The sequence below is a fragment of the Sus scrofa genome, chromosome 3 (assembly GCF_000003025.6).
Source record: "Sus scrofa isolate TJ Tabasco breed Duroc chromosome 3, Sscrofa11.1, whole genome shotgun sequence".
Lineage (NCBI taxonomy): Eukaryota > Metazoa > Chordata > Mammalia > Artiodactyla > Suidae > Sus > Sus scrofa.
In genome coordinates, this window is record NC_010445.4 from 76,621,501 (window position 1) to 76,643,911 (window position 22,411).

The 22,411-nt window shown below is 45.3% G+C and overlaps 1 protein-coding gene across 4 annotated transcripts in view; it reads left to right on the forward strand.

The window, feature by feature from the left end:
• SPRED2 (sprouty related EVH1 domain containing 2) overlaps nucleotides 1–22,411 on the forward strand; it is a 122,007-nt gene that overhangs the window by 93,855 nt on the left and 5,741 nt on the right. For all 4 annotated transcript variants that reach the window (XM_021087442.1, XM_021087443.1, XM_021087444.1 and 1 more), the window contains 3 exons: nucleotides 3,472–3,640; nucleotides 5,975–6,039; nucleotides 22,204–22,353. In XM_021087442.1, the coding sequence (XP_020943101.1) occupies nucleotides 3,472–3,640; nucleotides 5,975–6,039; nucleotides 22,204–22,353 (384 nt within the window). The remainder of the gene's footprint in view (nucleotides 1–3,471; nucleotides 3,641–5,974; nucleotides 6,040–22,203; nucleotides 22,354–22,411) is intronic.

Consider the following 22,411-nt stretch of genomic DNA (forward strand, 5'->3'; position numbering starts at 1 on the left):
GAGCAGTCTTAACATTTTTTACTTTGACCATGTGACAGTGGTAAATCCAGTAACTTTGGTACTGTTTGGTGCCACTGCCCTGCCTTGACTGATGCCTCAGAACAGCCACTCTACCCACTGTTACTTTTGCACTATTAGCAGAAATGGCAACACTATTTTAAAAAACCTATTATTAAAACTTGTTATTAATAATAATTGTTAATTCATTATTTATTTGTTTAAATTTATATATTTATAAGTATTATATTTAATTAATAATTAAAACTTATTATTATTTTTAAAACTATTAGCAGAAATGGAAAAGCAAACAAGTCTTAATATATGAAAGTAGTCTTGCCATCCTAGACCCCCTGAAAGGACCTGGGGGTATAGAGGGAAGGTTCCCAGGAGCCTAGAGACCAAACTTGGAGAACACGTACAAAGATGTTCATTCCAGCATTGTCTGTCGTGGTGACCCATTAGAAATAACCTAAATGCTCATTAGTATAGAGAATGGCTGAAGAATTCTAATATATCCATACTGAGGACTATTACGCAGCCACTAAACAGTCCTTTTTACCTTCTTATATTTCTAAGACATGTTTTTGAAGAAAGGGCAAGTTGCAGAGCAATTTATAGGTGTGGCTACATTTAAACACACACCCAAACTTACATGAACATATACAAAAGCTTCAGGAAGGCAATTGGGATTGTGTCCACTGTACGGACAGCGGGCAGCTCTGGAGATGGAGAGGTGTTTAAAGGTAGGGAGGGAGAAGTGAATGAGAATAGAATCTTCATGGACTCACCTAAGTTGCTTGACTCTTTTACAATATGTATTTCTTGTGTAGTTTTTTTTTTTTTCTTCTTCTTTTTAGGGCTGCACCTGTGGCACATGAAATTTCCTGGGCTAGGGGTTGAATTGGAGTTGCAGCCGCCAGCCTACACCACAGCCACAGCAACACCAGATCCTTAACCCGCTGAGTGAGGCCAGGGATCAAACCCATATCTTCACAGAGATAATGTCAGGTTCTTAACCCACTGAGCCACAGTGGGAACTCCCTTGCGTAGTTTTTTTAAAACCTCCAGGAGTTCCCGTTGTGGCGCAGCAGAAGCGAATTCGATTAGGAACCATCAGATTGTGGGTTCGATCCCTGTCCTTGCTCAGTGGGTTAAGGATCTCACATTGCCATGAGCTGTGGTGTAGGTCGCAGACATGGCTCAGATCTGGTGTGGCTTTGGCTGTGGTGTAGGCCGGCAGCTACAGCTCCAATTAGACCCCTAGCCTGGGGTCCTCCATATGCTGTGGGTGCAGCCCTAAAAAGACAAAACAAAAAACCTCCAACAAGAATACATAACCACTTATTTCCGCCCCACTCCCATCCATCTCATTTAAAAGGATATTTTTTAAAGCCTTTCTCAAGTTTTAAGTTAATGCCTAAATTTCATTTTAGAGGATTTATAATAGGTTATGTCAGAACTTCAATTAGAGGGGTGATACCTGTTATGAAGATTGAAGCCTTTGGATTTTTTCATTTTTTTATCATTAAACTTAATGCAATAATGTAGTTTTGTTTAAGAGGACAAAGAGACGGTTTCTGGTCCCCTCCCCATCACATATTTAGGTGGCCAAACTTTACTTTTCTAAGAATTTATTAAACTTCTCTAAGAAAATGTACCTTTGGAATCATCTTAAATTCAGGAAATGTCAACCAAAGACATTTTTTTCACCCTAAAAATACAGAGAAACTGGAAGTCTTTGTTTTTACAAATAAGTTTATTTTGAGACTTTGAATTGAGACTATTAAATTCCAAAATAGATAACATTTGTTAGTTAAAGCCTTGGTTATTTGGATTTCCCCAATTTGGAATGGGGCTGGGCTGACATTTAATCATTGCGCTATTCTTAGGGGGAAAATGGCTGTAATAAGCAATTTAATCATAAATAGAACTGCGTGAGGGAACTGTTGTCTTCTTTCAATACAATGTAATAAAGTTAAATGCCTGGGAATGCTATTTGATACACCAATTTAACTATTATTCTCATGTGTTTATTAAGTTAGGGAACATTGATTAGGCCAGGCTTAATTTCTGTTTGCTTAGATGTATTCTTGAAACTTGTGCTCATTGAAAGATATTCTCTGCTTTGAATTTGTACTAATTTAGGCGGGCCTGTACACTTTCCCATCCCTTAGTCTAAAATCAATAAGATCTCATTTGGTTAAACGTAGAACTTTGCCAGCACAAGATCAAAGCAAGTAAAACTTAGCAAAATCATTTTGGTGTGTATATAACAAAGCCATCGAAGTAAATAGTGTCAGTATTTTGGAATTATCTATGAAAAAAACAATGGCGTTTACATTCACACGATTGCAATGCCTCTTTTATTCTATAACGTTAAACTCTGGTATCTTTACCTATAATAGCACTGCGCTATACCCAGAGGGAGTTATTTTATTAAACATGTTGCTCTTTGGCAGTCTAGTTACAGGAATAAGATTAGCACATGAAACTGTTAGAGAATAATATGAAGTCAGTACTAAATTGTGAAGGTGACAAAAACAAGTGAATAAAAAGAGTAGGATGTTCTGGGATATCCTGGGAAGTCAGTGTGACTGTGAGTGAGCAGTCGGGATTCTCATTGTTCAGTGCTTTCAGAGCACATTTGTGTGTGTGTGTTCTCCTTGATTAATTATGTTGGTGTTACTTCCGTCGTAGAGATAAAGAGGTCGAAGGTCTGGGACAACCAAAGCTATAGTTTGGTAAAAGGCAGTTCTGAGACTATTGCGAGAAATTTGGAGACCATTCTACTAATCCAGATAAAAGGTTAATAGAGACCCACATCAGGGTAGTAGCAACAGAAACAGCGTCGATACAAAAGATGTTGAAGGAAAAATGAAATGGTCTTGGTGATTAATAATACAAGGGCTAGAGAAAGCAGAAGAGGGAAAAGAAAACCACAGAGATTGGAGCCAGCATGAATGAATAGAGAGGGGTTGGCATGGCTAGATATGGGGAAGTTGGAAGAGGAAACAAGGGGCAGAAATTTCAGAGCAGGTGAAAGATTTTTCTCAGTGTGCTGAATTTGAGGTCACTGGGAAACACCCATTAGGACAGAGGGAGGAAGATTGAGAGCTGTGAATACAACGGCCCTAACTTAGATGCAGTCAACCTGAAACAGAGCAAAGCCCCAAGACAGAGCCTCGGCTTGGTGCCCCCCAGTCAGGGGCAGAAAGAAGGAAAGTGAGTGAAATGAAGGGGGTGGTTACGGAGCAGAGCAATGCAGTAAGGACCACTGAGGGTGAGGGCGAGGGGCCAACGAGGAGCAGATCGTCAATGGAAGCAGCCAAAGCCTCCACAGATACATGAAGGCAGGGGGGAGGGTTTTCCATCCTTGCCACCAAGGACGGATAGGTCCCAGTTAGATTTTTGTAACCAGACACCATCACGACTATTGGACAAGTAACCCGCCTGTGTATTTCAATCCTTCAGGTGGTGTTGGAGTGCTATGTGAGAAAGGACTTGGTCTACACCAAAGCCAACCCAACTTTTCATCACTGGAAGGTCGACAATAGGAAGTTTGGACTTACTTTCCAAAGCCCTGCTGATGCTCGAGCCTTTGACAGGGGAGTAAGGAAAGCAATTGAAGACCTTATAGAAGGTATAGCATTTATCACTTCACTCTCAGTGGGACTATGGGAAGTTTCTAGGTTCTTTTCAATCTAGTTGTCTGCCCTCATCTATTTGTGCATTATTTGCCGGGGGCCAGGTCAGTAGAAGCAAAAACTTTAGGAACATCCAAGGAGAAGAACGTTTCAAGTCATAGTGCAGGGGAGGAGGAGTTGGTTTTCAGAGTAAGGGGTGATTCCAGTTGGCTTTTAGATCCTGCTCTGAAAAGACAGGTTCTGAACTTCCATAGGAATGACTTTTTGATGGATCTCATCTTTCCCTGAATGTTGAAAACTGGCTTTGGTCTGATCTATCTTGATTCAGAGGTAGAGAATGGATCCTAATGGGCCGGAAAAGGCTCCAGGCCTTCCCATTGCCTGGAGAAGAGCCCAGGAGTGTGGCTGCCACTGGAAAGGAAAGGGATCTGTGACTCCTCAGTCCCCGGGGGAGCGGCTGGTAGACACTGTCTTGCATTTAATCGTGGCCTGAAAGGCTCCTCCTGGGCAGTGAGGTCTTGTGGGATTTTCTAGAGTGCACAGAAGCAAACCCACAAATTCTCCACTTCAGCACATTGAGTTATCAAATCAGAGGGTTCATGGCGCCATAGCCAGGGCCCCGTGAAAAAAGAAATATCAAGCAAGGCATGGTAAAGTCACATTCAGAATGTGGGGAAGTCAATCACAAGAGAATATATGTTTAATTTGTATAAGAAAGAAATGTGTTCTGAAGTCATTTTCTCCATTGAATCTGTGAAGTGCAACCACGCAGTAGCCAAAATCAGTTAAAAAATAAATAAATAAATAAAACAGTGTTTTTCACATCATAGGTCTGATGTAAGTGGCAGCTATGTAAAATCTTGCTATTAAACATAGCCTCTAAGTGTTTAGAAAACAGCCCCTGCTTTATTGGTAGATGTGTGCAATATGTCCATGTACTTCATCAGTGAATCTACACACAAAATTTGATTCTCTCACTGGTAATTTTTTTCTCTGTATACACTACCTAGCTCTGTTCTAACAAACTTGCCTTAAATACTGATTGACTAGAGTATTTCTTTTAGTAGAGGAAACCCCCCAAAAGATCCCTAGGACTAGCACACAGGCTATTGTGGGACCTGTTTTTCCTCCCGTGACCCCTCATTGGAAATTTAACTATTTCTCATTCCTTTCTGAAGAAGACTTCTGAGTTCAGTTTTATGTAATAGCACAATATTTTCTACGTGCACATTTTAAGACCTAACCAAGAAAAGGAGAAGATAGAGACTAAATTTCTCTTTCAAGACATATCACTTATGCAGATTGAAATATATTTTTCCTTTTGGCCATTAACAGTGTCAGTTTATTTGATCCACACATTACAGGATACTATTAGGAGGGAAGGGAGCAAGTTGTACTGATTTGCCAACCAGAGTGAAGAAGGAGATAAACAAATAAAGCAACCGAACCCGTTATTCCCTGATAGAATAAAGTGGGTTTTTTGACATGAGCCTAAATGCTGGCCTGTAAAAATGGAGAAAACTCACTGCTGCCTTGATTAGTGCAAGAGGAAACCTCTTTGCCCAGATATCAGCTTAGAAGATGGCTCCCAGAATCTGGGGCTCAGAGTGCAGAGTCTGAATTGCAGAATAGGAGGTGACCGCATGAGCTATTTATCAAACCCCTTCATGGGTAACTGGAAAGCCCAGAGATCTAAGTCCAGTTTCACAGTGAGATTATGGTGGGTCTCACTGGGCTTCTCCAGTGCTTTTCTCACGACGCAGGGGACGTGGGGGGTTACCGGTGGAGGCTAGTCGTGATGCCTGCCCTTCAGAGCAGTAGGCAGACTCTCCATGCACCTGCTCTGTGGTGCTTCTGTGTGCTTTTTCTCCAGTGGCAAGTGCAGGAGTTTGAGGGATTGATTGGGAACAACAATAGGCAAAACTCATTGAGGAAACATCCTGGCTAAAATCAGTTAAAGAAGAGTAAATTGGAGTTCCCACTGTGGCACAGTGGGTTAATGATCCAGCTTGTCTCTGTGGAGGTGTCAGGTCAATCCCCAGCCAAGCACAATGGGTTAAGGATCCAGCATTGCTGCAGCTGTGGTGGAGGTCGCAGCTCCCGTTCAGATTCGATTCCTGGCCTGGGAACTTCCATATGCTGAGGATATGGCCAGAAAAAAAGGGGAAAAAATGTAAATTAAAAGCATTTAATTTCCAGGTAACATATTTCTGCTGATGATTCACATGGGAAAGGAGTGGACTGTGGTTTATTAAAATATACTTTTTAAATGATTGGCTCTGACTTGTCCTCTTTGGAAACACTCTTTTGTGGGTTTTGTGTCTTTTTAGGCTCAACAACATCATCTTCCACCATCCACAACGAGGCTGAGCTTGGTGATGATGACGTTTTTACAGTAAGTTCCCATTGTGCTTTGCTTTCCAGATGAGTTGGTGGGTAATCAGGGCGGGGTTCTGTTCAGGGGCATGAGAGACACTTTGCAGTTGGCATTTGCTGTTGGGGTGCCATCGGGGCAAGCTCTGTCTTGTCATAATTTTGCTCCCCAGATTTGCCCTGGTCACCAGGGTTGCAGTGGTGCCACAAACCATGTAGTGTCAGCTCTCTTGGAGCTATCCAAGGCTCTCCCCAAGGCTTCCTTCACATTTAAGGTGAGCAGCCCTCATAGTTGACCTGGCACTGTCCTAGTTTTGGTGCAGAAAGTCCCTAGTCCTGCAAAATACATAGTTCACTCTTGGGCAAATTGGGACAACTGGTCACCCTACTCTCAGGGTCTTCCATTAACACCACCCCCACCCAACCTCTCTGGCATTGTAGGGGGCGGAAGGCAGGGGAGTAACCTTCCTGATGAGTAATTAAACATCTGATGAGAGTCCTGAAGGCTGAGTTGAGGTTAGGGCCAAATGCGCTAAGGCAGGAAAGGGCTTGGATATTTTGACACAGCTTGAATTAATGGGCTGTAACTGGAGACAAAATGATTTCTCAGCTTGCCCCTTCGCTTAAATTCTGTGCTTCTAGAAGTTAATAAACAGTTCAGGGTGCACCTGCTGTGTGCTTGGTGCAGCGAGGAGCTGTAGGGTAGCATTTCAAACTCTGGGCTTTGACCCACGGTAGGAAACACATTTAAGTTGTAACCTAGGACACACAGCCATAGACACCACAAGCCAGGTCATGTTTCATGCTCTGCATCCTGATTTTTTTCCTCTTCTTCTCTATTTTCTTTTGCTTTTTATTGTGAAATTTTCTAAGCACACAATTTAAAGAATAGTGCAGGGACCACCAGTATATTCTACACCTGGAGTCGGCAGTTGTAATATTTCGCCCCATGTGCTTTATCTGTGCATACATGTGTACACACGGGCACACACATGTACTTTCTGCTGATCCAGTTGAAAGTAAGTTGCCTCTAAATACTTGAGCATCTCTTAAAAATAAAGCATTCTCCTATACAATGCTATTACTGTACCTAAGAAAATTAATAGGAATTTTGTAATATCATCTAATAGGTCCCTGAAAACCCTTCAGTTGTCCCAAGAGTGTTTTTTATAAGCTAGTTTTTTATGTAATACTGTAAAATATTGGTCGCAACCCTTTATATTTGATTTCCTGACGCGCTCATTTTGCAACTAGTGATTTGAAAAACACTACTTTGGGAAGACAGGTATGGGAACCACAGCTCCAGTCCTTGTGGAGGCAACAGGGCGGTTTGGACAGAGATGAATGAGGTGGGCCTGTGAGAGGCTTAGAAACCAGCCCTGGCCCCTTTATGGGGAGCAGGGTGAGGGGCAGAGAAGACCCCCAGGAGCTGAGGCTGGACTGGCCCTCAGTGACATTGGAACAGGGTTTGGGAAGGGGCTTCAGGGCAGGGGACGAAGACGGCGGCAGGACACCTGGGGTGGGTTGCCTGAGCATCACAGACCCCAGCCTGATGTGAAGAGGGAGTGCTGGGGTGGAGGTGGGGTGTCAGGAAATGAACTCAGTTGTGCCTCCGTGGAGCGGCTGGTGTGACGTGGCTCTGAGCAGGCTTCCCATAGCGCTCCAAGCAGATCCTCTCAACAGTTGGCATGTTGCTTACATCTGTTCCTTTGTCACATTTTGAGAGACAAACAACAGCAGGCGGGTTAAAAGGTGGCTTCCTGTGCTCCAGAGCGAAACTGTCACTCGCAGCTGCTTCCCAGCTACCTGCCAGAAGTGATTTATGGGATCGGGAGAGGGCAAGAGCGAGCAGGGTGATGGAAGCCAGCATCCCTCCTGGTTGTGTCCTTTAATCCACAGGGAATCAACGCGCTGCTCTAGGGTGACACTGAGTGCCTGGAAGAAAACATAGAAACAGCCCTGCTGCTTCCAGACACTCAGAAACTCACTGCAGGAGGTACACAATTTAACTGCATTCCCTGTGGGCCCTGATGTAGACGGCCATTGCCCTCATTCCACTTAATAATGGTACCTTCCCAAAGACAAGCCCAGTCATTAAGCCATTGACTATTAGCAGCATTGCACGTAAGGGTGGGAGTGTCATCGGGGGCTAGCCCACCAGGTTTCCTGTTTGTTCATGAGCACCCTGTCATGAGACTTTCCGTCCTAAGAAGTCAGGGAGATTTCTGAACGTGGGAGCCAAGGAAGCGAGCAGCTGCATTAACTCCTGCATAGCCGACAGCTTCCCAAGGCTTGTTGCTTTCTAAAACTTCCGTGGCTAAGGCAGATGTTTAGAACTTGGAACTCATTTATTATAGAAAGGGTATAAATGGTGAAGGGCCTTCTTCCAACTTACGATGAGCCAGAATGAGAACTTTCTCAGAGAACAGTTGTGTCAGAGAAAACCTACAGAGGGATAACTTGAGGAACCGAGAGTAGATCTTCTGTTTTTGTCACTGGAGCCAGGGCTTCTCTCCATCTCAGGGGATTCCTTGGTCCCGGGAGGAAAACCAGACACTGGGGACAACGTGGGTGGGGGTTCTATCTTGGGCATAAAGTGGAAGAAGGGGTGCTCCAGCCACCTGTGGAGTGGTTGTTTGGCTTGGGTGCTTGGCAAGCGTGGGCTTTCTCTGCTTACACGCGCCTGACTCTCAGCCCCTCAGCCAGCCCGTCCCCCTGACTTCTCAGGATGATAAAACCGTGTTACAAGTCATCCACATGAAGTCAGCATCCCGCACACACAGTCACACATGCACACTCTGCCCGTGCGTCTTGCCAGTCACCAGCCCCGTTGCTTCTGCAGCATGAGCCCTCTCTTGCCCCTGCCACCGCCGTGGCACATGTCCACATCTTTCCTGGCAAAACCCACCAGAGACTCCTGATTAGCAACCACTCTGATTTTCTGAGGCTTGGGCTATTTATCCATCTGTGTGTCTCAATATTTCTCCCTCAACCAGTTTGATTATTTCACATTTTACTCATTGACTTTATTGTTGTCTTGGGGGACCATCTAAAGGTAGGTGATTTTGAGGGATTCACAGTAGCTTCATGTCGTGTTTTTCTAACTGTTTTCTGCTGTGTTGCTGAATCTACAACTAGGAGGTGAGCTTCTGGCATCGTCACCCACTCTAAGCTTCTTGTTGCCTCGCATGGACTTGTTCCCGCAGACAGTCCCCTGTCCTGCATGGGAGACCTCAGTTACAGTGGTCCATGCAGGTGAACACAGACACCTAGGTGGCCAGGGTGTACACGGCACTACCTATGGGTGTAGGACGGAATTCCAGTGCCTGAGCCACTTGATACAGATTTGTAAGATGAGATAAAAGAATATAAAGCAATGGGAACAAAGGCTAGTGTTCCATCGCGGGCATTGGGGTGCATCTCTGAGAATCAGCGTGCTCTCGTCCGTGCCTCCAGCAGACGGCTTTTCACTTCTTCTCCAAACCTGGAGAACCTTGAGAGGGACGGAACTGAAAGACCTTCGAGTCTGTTCCCTCCTTCATGCTCTGGTCTTGGGGAGGAGGTTCGGGTGAACTTGAGAGGTGAACAGTGTAGCACCGTGGATAGGCTGAGCTGATTTGCTCCCTGGCTTGGGGCTGCTTTCTTCTCAGATCCCTCAGTCAAGCACTCTGAGGCCAGAGGGTCTGGAGCCAGCCAGGAAGAGGGTAATCAGAATGGGGAGAGAGTGAGTGCAGAAAATGGATTGTCTAGAACTAGAGAAGTTCTAGCTCTTATGGTCATTTAATGAACAACTTTCCTGATTCCTGTTTTATAGGATTGGGTCCATTAAAACCTGGAGGTTAATTTACTGCTGCAGAGTTCTGAAATCATTTACAAATGTTATCAGCATCTTCATGGCTAGACCAGGAGAATTTTAATACGCTCTTGGGAGGATGCAGCTGCAGAGTACCCGTCCTTCCAGAGCAGGCTCATCTAGAATCTGTGGTCAAGTGTGGTCGGTGCTTCAGCTGTCATTGTGCTGAGTGGCTGGATTCTGGCTCTAAAGCTGGGGGATTAGGGAAATGTTTGCTTTATAGAAAGATATTCGGGGGTGTATAAAATAGCTAAGCCTTCATCTTCCATAGTAAGAAGGCCTTAAAGAATATCTAAATCTTCAAATCAGCAAATAGTAATCTGACAAGATGTCATTGAAAGGATGGCGAGAAATACAAGAAGAAAGAGCCACAGGAGTTGAAAGTGTGTTTCTCTGTGGAGAGTGAGCAGCTAAGAGGAGGGGCGAGACTGCGATTTGCGATATTACAGGGTTTTTTTTTTTTTTTTTTTTGCCTTTTCTAGGGCCGCATCCGCGGCATGTGGAGGTTCCCAGGCTAGGGGTCTAATCGGAGGTGTAGCCACCAGCCTATGCCAGAGCCACAGCAACACGGGATTCGAGACGCATCTTCGACCTGCACCACAGCTCTCAGCAACGCCAGATCCTTAACCCACTGAGCAAGGCCAGGGATCAAACTCGCAACCTCATGGTTCCTAGTCAGATTCGTTAACCACTGCACCACGACGGGAACTCCTGATATTATTTTTTTTTTTAAAGAAAAAACGAGAGGGAGTTTTCGCAGAGGGAGGGGATCACAGAGGAGGAGGAATCAAGCCGCGCTGATTAGTGTCAGCAGTCCTGGTTTCCCCACCACCACCACCTGGGCTTTAAAGAGACACCACGGAAGTTGAGTTTTGCGCCTCTCTATGCTCTTTGTCTGGCTGTTTTTCCTGCCTGGCGTAGGCAGCAGCGTGTCCACCATGGAAAGGAAGGCCCCTGAAAGGGAGGAGAACTGACAAGAGTTAGCTGGAAGTGTTTGGCTTGCTGGGAGGCCAGACTAGCTGTGGACATGCCATCTCCTTAGGACTGTAGGTCTTGGAAGGGATTTTGAATTCACATCAGATCAGCCAGCTTCCTTCTGGTCAACAAAGTGGGATTTGCCTCCTTGTAGAGACACAGTCTTGAAAGCAGCTCAGAGTCAGATGGCGACTTGCCTAAGATCACCCTGCTGGTTCTTCATGGGGGAGCGACTGACAAACACCCTCTCCTCACCTTTCCCTTCCGCCCCCGCCATGTTTCTCCTCCTCTGTTGAATAGTGAGACCATAATAGTGATATGGCCTTTCAGCTGTTCTGTTTTTTTTGGGGTTTTTTTTTTTTTTTTTTTTTTTTTTGGTTTTTTCTCGAGCTGCACCTGCGGCAAATGGAGGTTCCCAGGCTAGGGGTCGAATCGGAGCTACAGCTGCTGGCCTACACCACAGGTCACGGCAACGCTGGATCCTTAACCCACTGAGCGAGGCCAGGGATCGAACCTGCAACCTCATAGTTCCTAGTCAGATTCATTAATCACTGAGCCACAACAGGAACTCCTGTTCTATTTTTCATACAGCAACCTTATACAAGAGTTCAGTTTTAGGGTCTCTTGGACCCAGGTCAGAAAGGGGAGAAGAGATACCAGAGAATAAATATGTCACCAACACCAAGTGGCCCATTCATGTGACAAACTTGGCGCCTGAGCGAGTGTTACAGCCTAGAAGTCCCCAGAATAGCAATAGGAAAACCTCCCTTGTATTTTTTTTTTCCAACCTCCTAGGTTTATACTCCCCCCTAAGTATTGTTTCTGGATCAGAGCAGCCCTTCTCCATAGGGAATCCTAATTAACCCCCTCCCCTATGGCATCCATCCTATGTGAGGAGTTACCGTAGTCTCTCCTGTGCACCTAGAATAGCAGTAACCATGTACCATCCATCGCAGAACTGGGGAGAGTCATTCCTAGCGTTTTGTGGGGGTCTGAATTCTCTCCTAGAATCCAGTTGAAGAGCCTGGTTATCTTTTGCTGTCTCACCATACTTTATTTCTTTAGGTAGGGCAGTCCTCCTTCACATAGGAAAAAATGTCTGTTAGGACGACGACAGCTTGTGGCCATGCTTTTGCCCGGATTAGAAAACTTGGTTCTTCCTCATGCCCTATGCTTGAACCCTTGACATCCTGTTTATTACACAAGCTGCATTTTATGACTTTCTGGCTATTCAGAGCAGTTGCCCCTCATGACATCTTGAACCCTTTCCCGTCCACCCCAGGTGTTTTCTAAGTGTGGTTAGAGCAAGTGGTTGCAACCAAAGTACGAAGCAACAGTTTGTTTTTTCCTAGATGAGCTTTTGAGTCTTTGCAAGTTGTGCTTATTTTCATTCTTAATGAAAGAAAAAAGAAATGAATGTATGGGAATTTAAAAATATGAAGCTTTCCCTTATAGAAGCAGGAGAGTACAGAATTCCACAAAATTTTCCTTTTCTTGAAGAGTTTTTTCCCACCTCATCCATTCCCAGAACACATTCAAACTGAAGGCAAAACTACCAGTTTTGTAATAAATGGGGTTTGCTTACTGATTTTTTAAGAAAGAGGATGTTTTCCAAAGGTGAAGGGGGGTGTGACTCCTGCTTGTGCCGAGTTCAGAGGCTGGGAAGAGGCCAGGACCCTAAACTTGGTTCTCCCATTAATTAGCTGTGATCATTGCTCCTTTTGGACTCAAAACCTTCCAGGGTGAAATATTTCCTTTGAGTTTGTGTTTGCTGGTCCAAGGGGAGGGGAAGGAAAGACACTGTGGCGGGAGCCGGCCCTGGCCCTGTGCCCTGCACCTTCACTCGGTTACTGTGTTTGGTTCTCACAACCAACCATCAGGTACTTATTGATGCTCTGGTTCTGCAGATAAAGTCACCAAGTCTTGGAGAAGTGAAGCGACTTGTGCTCAGTTCCATCCTCTGTTCACGCGAATGCACACCCCACATCTACTTGCTGCCTTTCAGGGAACTTAAAGAAAAGGAAATATTTATTCAGTTTCTTTCAGTAGATTTTGCATTTCACATTCATATATGAAATATACCAGATACTCATCATTGCCAAAGAAGCTCGGTGATGGACTTTTCAGCTAGTACATTGACTTAAAACCTCAGCTGACTCTTCAGTGGCACTATGAGGTGGTTCTCTTGGGCCCACCTGAGAGCCCTAGTCTCATTTTAGAAGATCAGTTGATCAAAAATGTTCCTGTTAGAGTTCCCATTGTGGCTCAGCAGGTTAAGAACCCGACATAGTGTCCATGAGGACACAGGTTAGATCCCGGCCCTCACTCAGTAGGTTAAGGATCCAGTGTTGCTACAAGCTTTGGCATAGGTTGCAGATATGGCTCGGATCTGGTGTGGCTGTGGTATAGGCCGGCAGCTGCAACCCTAATTCAACCTCCAGCCTGGGACCTTCCGTATGCCACAGGTGTGGCCCTAAAAAGGGAAAAAAAAAAAGTTTCTGTTGTCTCTGCTGTTGGAATTAAGGGATTAGGGGATAGAGCAGGGAGAGAATAAGTAAAGAGAAAGTAGGTTGAAAATGTCAGTTACCTCTACAAAGTTTAACTCGTGAAACCACAGTGGTTTATTAAGAAAAGCAAGACTGTTTGGGGGGAAGGACAGCTATGGTTTATAGGTGACACCAGGGAAAATACTGCTGGCAGAAACCCAACCCCGTATGGGGTGGCGTAGAGGTTCTCAGAAGATTGGGTGGGAACTGCTTACCGTCTGAATGACAGTAATTATCAAGCTCACATTACATAGTGAGAGGAGGATCTTTTTATTCAATCTGTAATATTTGCAATGGCTAAATTAAAGCAATTAAATATCTAAGGCTCAAAAGCTTTGAAATGCTCTCAATTTCAGGAAGTCCAAAGGCGTTTTGTTAGCTCACGAACTTGTGTCTTTCTTCATTTATACATATATCATCTCATCTTTTTAAACTGTGGATGGTAAGATACTGCTATTTCCATTTTATTAATTCATGCAGAGTAGATATTCAGGGTTACCTGACACCTGCTTCCTGCTCACAGCCCTGCCAGAGAAGCCAAGCTGCGGGTTTATCAGAGTCCTTTCATTTCCAAATTTCACCTACTTTCAAAATTTCGAGACATAAAACTTTGGGAGTTCCCGTTGTGGCTTAGTCGCAACGAGCCCGACTAATATCCATGAGGATGCAAGTTTGATCCCTGGCCTGAATGTTCAGTGGGTTAAGGATCCAGCATTGCCATGAGCTGTGGTGTAGGTCGAAGACACAGCTCAGATCTGGCATTTCTGTGGCTGTGGCGTAGGCCAGCAGCTGCAGCTCCAATTCCACCCCTAGCCTGGGAACTTCCATTTGCTGCAGGTGCTAAAAAGAAAAAAAAAAAAAAAAAAAAAGGCAAGAAGGAGAAAGAGAGGGAGAGAGAAAGGAAGGAAGAAAAGAAAGACACATAAAACTTTTTTTTTCCTCTTTGGCCACCCCACAGCATATGACATTCCTGCATCCCAGTGCTCCAGACCCCACCAATCCCACTGCACCATAGCGGGAACTCAATATGAAACTTTTTTTTTTTTTTTCTCTCCTAGGGCCACACCTGCAGCATATGGAAGTTACCAAGCTAGGGGTTGAATCTGAGCTGCAGCTGGCAGCCTATACCACAGCCACAGCAACTCGGGATCTGAGCTGCTTCTGTGCAACCTACACCACAACTCATGGCAACATTAGATCCTTAACCCACTAAGCAAGGCCTGGGATCGAACCTGAATCCTCATGGATACTAATCAAGTTCTTAACCCACTGAGCCACAATGGGATCTCCTGAAACCTTTTTTTAATGTGTAGGAATTTCATTTTTTTTGTTGTTGTTGTTTTTTCACAGTAGAAAAATGCCCACTCTCTCTGCCCTCTGGGTCCTGGACAGGATAATGTCTTAGCGTTCAGGACAAAGTCATCCCTTTCCCCCCACCAGCTGCCTCTTAGACCCACACTGCCCACTAGCAGGGATTGTAAAAGAGCGTGTACTGGGCTGGTTTCCTGCTCTGCTGACCTCTTTAAAAGAGGATACCTGGAACCATCGTAGGTCCTTAGGACAGGTGAGCCAGCACTACCTGTTCCCAAAGTCCTGTTGACAAAATGGGGGACAGCTTCCTGTCTACCAGTGAAAAAGGATTGCCCATAGGCCTTCCAGTCTAATAGCTGCTGAGGGGAAGGGCTTGCTTTGCTGAACAGCTAGAAACAACAGCTCAGCCCCAAACCACCGAGCCAGGAGTTTCCTGATGCCTGCATCCATCCAAAGACAGGGTGTTCCGTGTGATTCCTCTCCTCTCCCAGCCTGCGGTTGAGAGGCAGGGTATATACTTACACATAGAAATGCACATGTGTCTACCTGCTTTTTAAAAATTAAAACAGGAAGCCCTTGCAATAGTAAGAATATTTAATATTGCTTTGGTTCTTTCAGCTACTAAAGTCTGTCTTGGTGGTGCAGTGTAGTAAAAATAATACAAACTGGGGTCATAACTACTAGTTAGCCGCCTTTAAAAATTAAGAATATCAGCATCTATGGACAGACTTTTTCTTTCTCCCTATGGTGATTTTTTATTTATTTATTTATTTATTGAGTTATAGTTGGCATACATCCTGTGGCCCTTGAATGGACTAATAGTCAAGCTCCTCTGCAACATTCTGAGGAGGAAGGCAGAAGGGTTCAATATAAAATTGTTAGAGTTCCAACAGCCTTTGGAGATCATCCAAGGTCACTCCGCATTTTACACGTGAGGACCCTGAGGCCCACAGAGGCTAAACAACTGGCCCAAGACATGTGGCCTCGCCTGGCGTGCAGTCGAGGTTTTCCAGTTCTCTCTGCATAGTGCTGTTTTTGCTTAACATGGTTGTATGATTCTGGGATGATGGGGACTAGCTCCTTAAGCAGCGTCTTCACTTTATTTTCTCTGCCCTACTCAAAACATGTGGGTCTGCTCCCCTCCAGAAAAGGCTGGTAAGTACAGACTCGGCTCCACATGCTGTGTGTTCACAGCAGCTCATGTGCTCCTGGGGACCAAGGAGGATGAAGTGGCTGTACCTGTTCACTTGCCTCTATGTAGGTGGCGTTCATCCTATCTGTCCCTGTCCCCAAGAGGGAGAAGACAATTAGCAGTTGCCAGTCCTCTAGCATTTTTACTACCGGAGTGGACTCGGTCAGGCCGGTGTGTCTCTATTTATTATTGTAAGGTTGGCAGCGTACTTCGTCTCAGTGCACTCTGACTCTTGCTTCCACCTCCCTTCCCTTTCTTTTTTCAACCTCCTGTGTGTCCTTGTCAAAGTCTTACCTCCACTCACTGCCCCATTAGAGGGCTTGAGAACCAGGCCCTGCGAAGCTTATTACTCAAAATATGTGTTTTTATATAACTGTAGAAATTTTTGAAAATGTAGTCAAAGGTATACCCCTTAAAAGGGGGACCAAATTTAAGTGGTTATTCCCACTGTGGCAGAGCAGGTTAGGGATCTGGTTTTGTGTCTGGCAGCACAGGCTCAATTCCCAGCCAGGTGCAGTGAGTTAAAAGGATCTAGTGTTGTAGGTTGCAGCTGCAGCTCAGAGGACTTACTGTGTAGCTTAAGGGAACCATATTTGATATCTTCTGATAGTCGATAATGGAAAATAATGTGAAAAAATAAATATGTGTGCACATCACTTTGCTGTACTCTGGAAACTAACACAATATTGTAAATCAACTATACTTCAGTTTTAGGGGGGTAGGGGTTGAGGGCTACATAGTGGCATAGGGAAGTTCCCAGGCTAGGGGTCGAATTACAGCTGCAGCTGCCAGCCTATACCACAGCCACAGCAACGCCAGATCCAAGCCACATCTGTGACCTACACTGCAGCTCATGGCAATGCCAGATCCTTAACCCACTGAGAGAAGCCAGGGATTGAACCTGCATCCTCATGGTTCCTAGTTGGGTTCATCCCTGCTGAGCCACAATGGGAACTCCCCAACTAAACTTCAATTTTTTTAAAAAAAGGAAAGAACTCCCAAAGTATAGGAAAAAGTAGAATACTGCTTAGTGTACAGGACCAGTGTAACCCTGTTACAAAACTAAGCAAGAAGAGCTCAATTTGAGACAATCAGGAGCTAAACTCATTTATGAACCTAGAGGTAAAGTTTTAAAGTAAATTATTAACAAATCACATCAACTATTTGTACAAATTTAATGAAAGACTAGTAGTGTAGAATACATCCTAGGCATGGAAGAAGGATGGTTTATAGTAGAAAAGCTTAACATTAATGATTTAAAGGTGAGAGGCTATAATCATCTCAATAGATACAGAAAAAACATCTGGTTACATCCAGCACATTTTGGTGAAAACCTTTAGTGAGGAGACTTTAGAATCACTCCAGTTATCTGGAAACATTATATTTCATAGAGAATCATTAAAATCCCACCAAAGTCCAGTTTAGGACAAGCAGGACCGCTCTGTTTTCCCACATCATGCTGGAAACTCTGGGGAAAAAAGGGGCCAAGACAAGAAAAACAAGGCACAGCTATTGGAAAGGAGACCAGACTATCTTTTGTGGCTGATAGGATTTACTTAGAAAAGTCCAGAGAATTACTGGACAAAGCATTTGAACTTTTATAAGGCGTTAAACAATGGGACCCGATAACAGGATCAATAACTTTTCTGTGTAATCCGTAGTAACTGGTTAGACAATGGAAATGCTTAATCACATTTCATTTTTGCAATTATCCTGAGGACAATTTTAGCTCCATTTTGCAGATGTGAAAACTGGAATTAGAGGTCACCTTGACCAAAACCCCCACAACTTATAATAATTATCAGAGAATCCATGCAAATCTAGTCTGCCTGGGTCTGGACCCTGTTATTTAGCATTATAATACTCCATTGCCTTTCCATTGTTCAGGCCTCTTATTAGGTTGCGGACTCCTTAATTGGACATCTTTTTAACAATGGGCACTGATATTGAGTCAGAGTCAAACCCAAAACCAGAGACAAATTTTTCTGGAGGGCACATTTGCAAGTGGCAGTGGCAGTGTCTGGCCTTGTTCACATGAGTGTCATCAGAGTCTGGCTCTGATTTCTCTCTCTGAAAGCCTGCCACTCAAGCCACCCCACTAAGGAGCCTGCGGTCCAAGCACAGAGGACTTCTGCTTCTGTACTGCTGGAGCTCAAACCTGCAGGAGTTCCAAGATTCCCTGCCCACTCCCACCCCCGCCCTGCCAGCGAGGCAAGCTAGAAGCTCAGCCACTCTTTCCAAGGTGACACTCTCAGATCAGTAGGTTGGTGGGAGTTATTAGCGTGTGCACACAAGTAAAGGAGACACATTCTAGAATCTTGCTGGTTGATGTGCCTGTGGGCACAGCTTGCTGGCTGCTTTTCTTCAGGAGCAGTCAAGGGGGCACCAGTTCCAAGGCGCATGTGGTGCAAAGCTTTTCCCCACATCTCTCTTGGAGATGCCCTGATAGTGTATCACTTTTGTTAGTAGGTTGGTCACTCGCCGCTTGGCAAGATTTGTCCGATAGCAGAGGTGTGAAATGACCCTTGGTTTCCGAGACCACCCCTCCTACATGCTCTTCCTCCAGGGTCCAGACAAACCCAGGGCAGTCCGGTGCAGAGGGCGGGGGCTGGCCTGGTACCTCCCCACAGGAGGCGATGAATGGCAGACACGCCTCAGGCTCCTGGTCTCCCCACTCCTCTGTCCAGATTTGTCATCAGTTTAGGAGATGTGGAAAGGCCTTTCTGGGTCTCATGTTCTCTAAACTGTCAGAAAATTGTCCAGGAAGTTCCGCATTTGACTCTGCTGTGGGAAGAGGCTGGTCCAGCTGGGGAGGAAGGATGGGTGCGTCAGAAGGGGGCATCTGATTGGCTGAGGAATACTGGGAAATACGGGTGTGCCTGGTTTCTCAGAATGACTTTCCATACATTGTTAACCTGGACACAGGTCACAGAAATCAGGAGGGATTCCAGTGAACAGATGACTAATGCCGAGGAGACCGTGATGCATTAACTGGGTTTCTGAGAACTAAATGCTGAGTGCATAGTTCAGTGTTCAGTCCCAGGGTAGCTTCTGACCCGAGACGTGGCTGTCACATGGGTGTTGGATAAGAGTTAATTTAACCCTTGAAGTTTGAATCACACCAAAGGGCCCTTATCTACTCATTCACAGAGTATTTATTGAGATCTGGAGAAACCTTTGTGTCATGAGATACCGCCCCCTTACCTCCTGGGTTTGTATGAATCAGGACAAACCTTCTTAACTTGGAAGAGTTGTGCTTGTGTTAATCTCGCCAAGGTTAACACAGAGCAGGCATTAGCCTGGGCTCTGCTGGGCTGGAGAAGCAGCAATGTGGTGCAGAGAGATCCCCCCTGAGCTTGGTGGGCAGGGGCTGCCTGCCACAGTCAGCAGAATCCCAGACTTCTCAGAGTCTGCGTTTTCCTCTGTGTGAGGCAGAGAAGGTATTTTACCTGCCGTCGTGTTCACATGTAGCCAGGGCCTGGCATGTCATAAGCCCTCACATAACCTGAGACTTTTTGTTTGTTTGTTTTTTAGGTTTTGTCTTCTCTCTCTCCCTTTTTTTTTTTTTTTTTTTTCTTTTTCTTTTTCTTTTTTGTCACTTTAGGGCCGTACCCATGGCATATGGAGGTTTCCAGGCTGGAGGTCAAATCAGAGCTACAGCTGCTGGCCTACACCACAGCCCACAGCAACGCCAGATCCTTAACCCTCTGAGCAAGGCCAGGGATCGAACCTGCATCCTCATGGATACTAGTCGGGTTCGTTAACCACTGAGCCACGACGGGAACTCCCAGGTTTTCTCTTTTCTTACGATCAAATTTATTTTTTTAAATGATTTTTATTTTTTTGTCCATTATAATTGGTTTGGAATGTTCTGTCAATTTCTGCTGTACAGTAGAAGGACCCAGTCACACATATATATACATTCTTTTTCTCACATTTCCCTCCATCATATTCCATTATAAGTGACTAGATAAAGTTCCCTGTGCTATATCCAGCAGGATCAACCTGAGACTGTTCAGGGTTGCGTGTCGTGCTATTACAATCACTCAGGTGTTGAGAGGGAGGCAGTACCTGCAAAGACATAAGGAAAGGGTGGGTGAGGGTTGGAGGACAGACCAGAGTTTGGAAGAGAGTAAAAATTCATGTGTATCCATTTCATTTCCTTTAGTTACTGGGATTTGAGGAGTAAATAGCAACTCTTACCTGAGTTCTGAACTGACTGAGAAAAAAAGATCGGAGACCCTTCATTACTGATGATGTTTATCCTGACTTACATTCGTGGGAAGGGGACATCCCAGGGCTGAACCCTAGGATTAGATAGACCTGCACCACTGGGCATGTGTGCGCTGGGTCTCCACACCCTCCCCGTGGTGGGCTGGGCCCTTGACCTCCAAGTGGATCTCACAGTCTCAAGAATGATGACCAGCACATGCTACGAGCTAGTTGGGTGGCCCCCAATAGGCAGAGAAGGAAAATAGCAGGCATCGAACGCCCTGTTCCAGTCCCCCTGCTGTGGCGAGGAGTGAGCACAGCAAGAAAGAGGCTGGGAATGTGATGCAAGTGGAACAGCTGCCACAGAAAAGGAGTCAGGAATGAGGGAAAGTGCATGCAAAAGACAAACTCAACGCATTCTGGGTTAAGTTACCAAAGGGAATTGGCTCTTAGCTTTGGGACATCCTAGGGTAGATTAAGATTCATTCAGGCTTGGCTGGATCCCGAAGCTCCAGTGGTATCTGTGGAGCCCTTCTTCCCTTGGTTTTGCTTCACTTCATATCCTCAGATAGGTTCTTTCCCTGCCCTTCACCACAATTCTACACTGACAGGACTCTTAGACCTTAACTTCAGCGACAGAGACAGCATCTCTTCTGACCTCGCCATCAGAAATCTCTGTATTGCCTCAGAGAGTACTGTGTGCTGAATCTGAATTCGTTGATGTGATTGTGGGATGGGAAACAGCCCCACATCACATGGACCAACCAGAGTTAAAGAAAAATCCAAAGGAATGCTGTACATATCCACCAAGTTTTAAAAATGAACAGTGGTTGTGCTGCATAATGGAAATATGGGTGTCTTGTCTTTTTCCTGAATACTTGTGGTCCAGTTTTTCTGTGCGTTTATTACTTTAATGGGGAGGGGTAGAAATAACTTTCATAAGACTTACTTGTTTTAACCTTGCCTTGCCCCCAGAAGGCTCTGTGACACTAACAAAATAACAATAAAATAAAAAAATAAGCAAATGAGATAAGGGGAATGTAAAAGTGAGAAGCAGCTAGGTTTTTTACCAGAAGTTCCTAGATACTTACTAGAAAGAGGACATCTAGATATTAAGGAAAACCTTTTTATTTATTTGTGGATAAAAGAAAGATGGGAGGAGTTCCCTGGTGGCTCAGTGGGTTAAGGATCCAGCATTGTCACTGCTGTGGCACAAGTTTGATCACTGGTTCAGGAACTTTGGCACACCACAGGCAGAGCAAAAAAGAAAAAGAGAGAAGGGTCCATCATTCTAAGGATGTGGAAAATGGAATGGGGGTTCCGAGGGGCCCCTGGTCTTTTAAGGCAGGTGCCAGTTGTACTTGGCAAAGCCTTTTATGAGCATGTGGCTGCTGGGCCATAGGGTTGTGGAGGGCGGCACAGGCTGGGAGCACGAAGCACCTAGGTGGTGGGTATACTGGAAGGCCATAATCCATCCTGATATCTGACCACCTTCCAAAGAGACTGTCCTGGAGGCTCCATTCTGAACTCTCCTGGGAAAACTGCTCTGCACTCACCCTCAGAGATGGTGGCCTTCATCCCTGAGTGCAAGACATCTGGAGAGGATTGTAAAATTTCTTCCTGGAAAGTCAGTACCCAGAATGCCCCTGCGAGACATCCTTATCTCAGACTTTCCCAGGCTGGAGGGAGCCCCACAAAGAAACACTTGGGTTTGATATTTGCTTGCATGCATCTTCTCTGCTTACCCGAGGACCCCACAGCCTGGGCCACAAACGGGTACCATTCTTGATCAAACGGGAGTGCGCCAGCAGGGGGCCTGGAGCGGTGAGCCCCTCCCCAGAGCCAGGCCTGCTCCCACATTTGAGAAAACAAACCCAGCTTTCCAGGGTCTGGTGGCTGGTTTCTCTGCCCGCCGTGTTTAGACGACCTGGCCCTTCAGGCCAAGATAAACTCAGGATGTCGGGAAGTCCAGCAAGACACCACAGGTCAGAGTAGACGGTGTGTTAGAATTTTTGTGTGGGTTTGGTTTTGGGTTTTGTTTTCGTTTTTTGTTTTTTTTTTTTTTTAATTAACTCATGGGTACCTCATTCTACACAGACAGCTACAGACAGTTCTTCAAATTCGTCTCAGAAGAGGGAACAACCTACGCGGACGATCTCCTCCCCCACATCCTGTGAGCACCGGAGGATTTATACCCTGGGCCACCTCCACGACCCTTACCCCACGGACCACTATCACCTCGAACAGGTGAGCAGCCATCTCATGCCTCAGAGGCCAGGGGGTGGGTGGCTTGAGATTCTGGAAC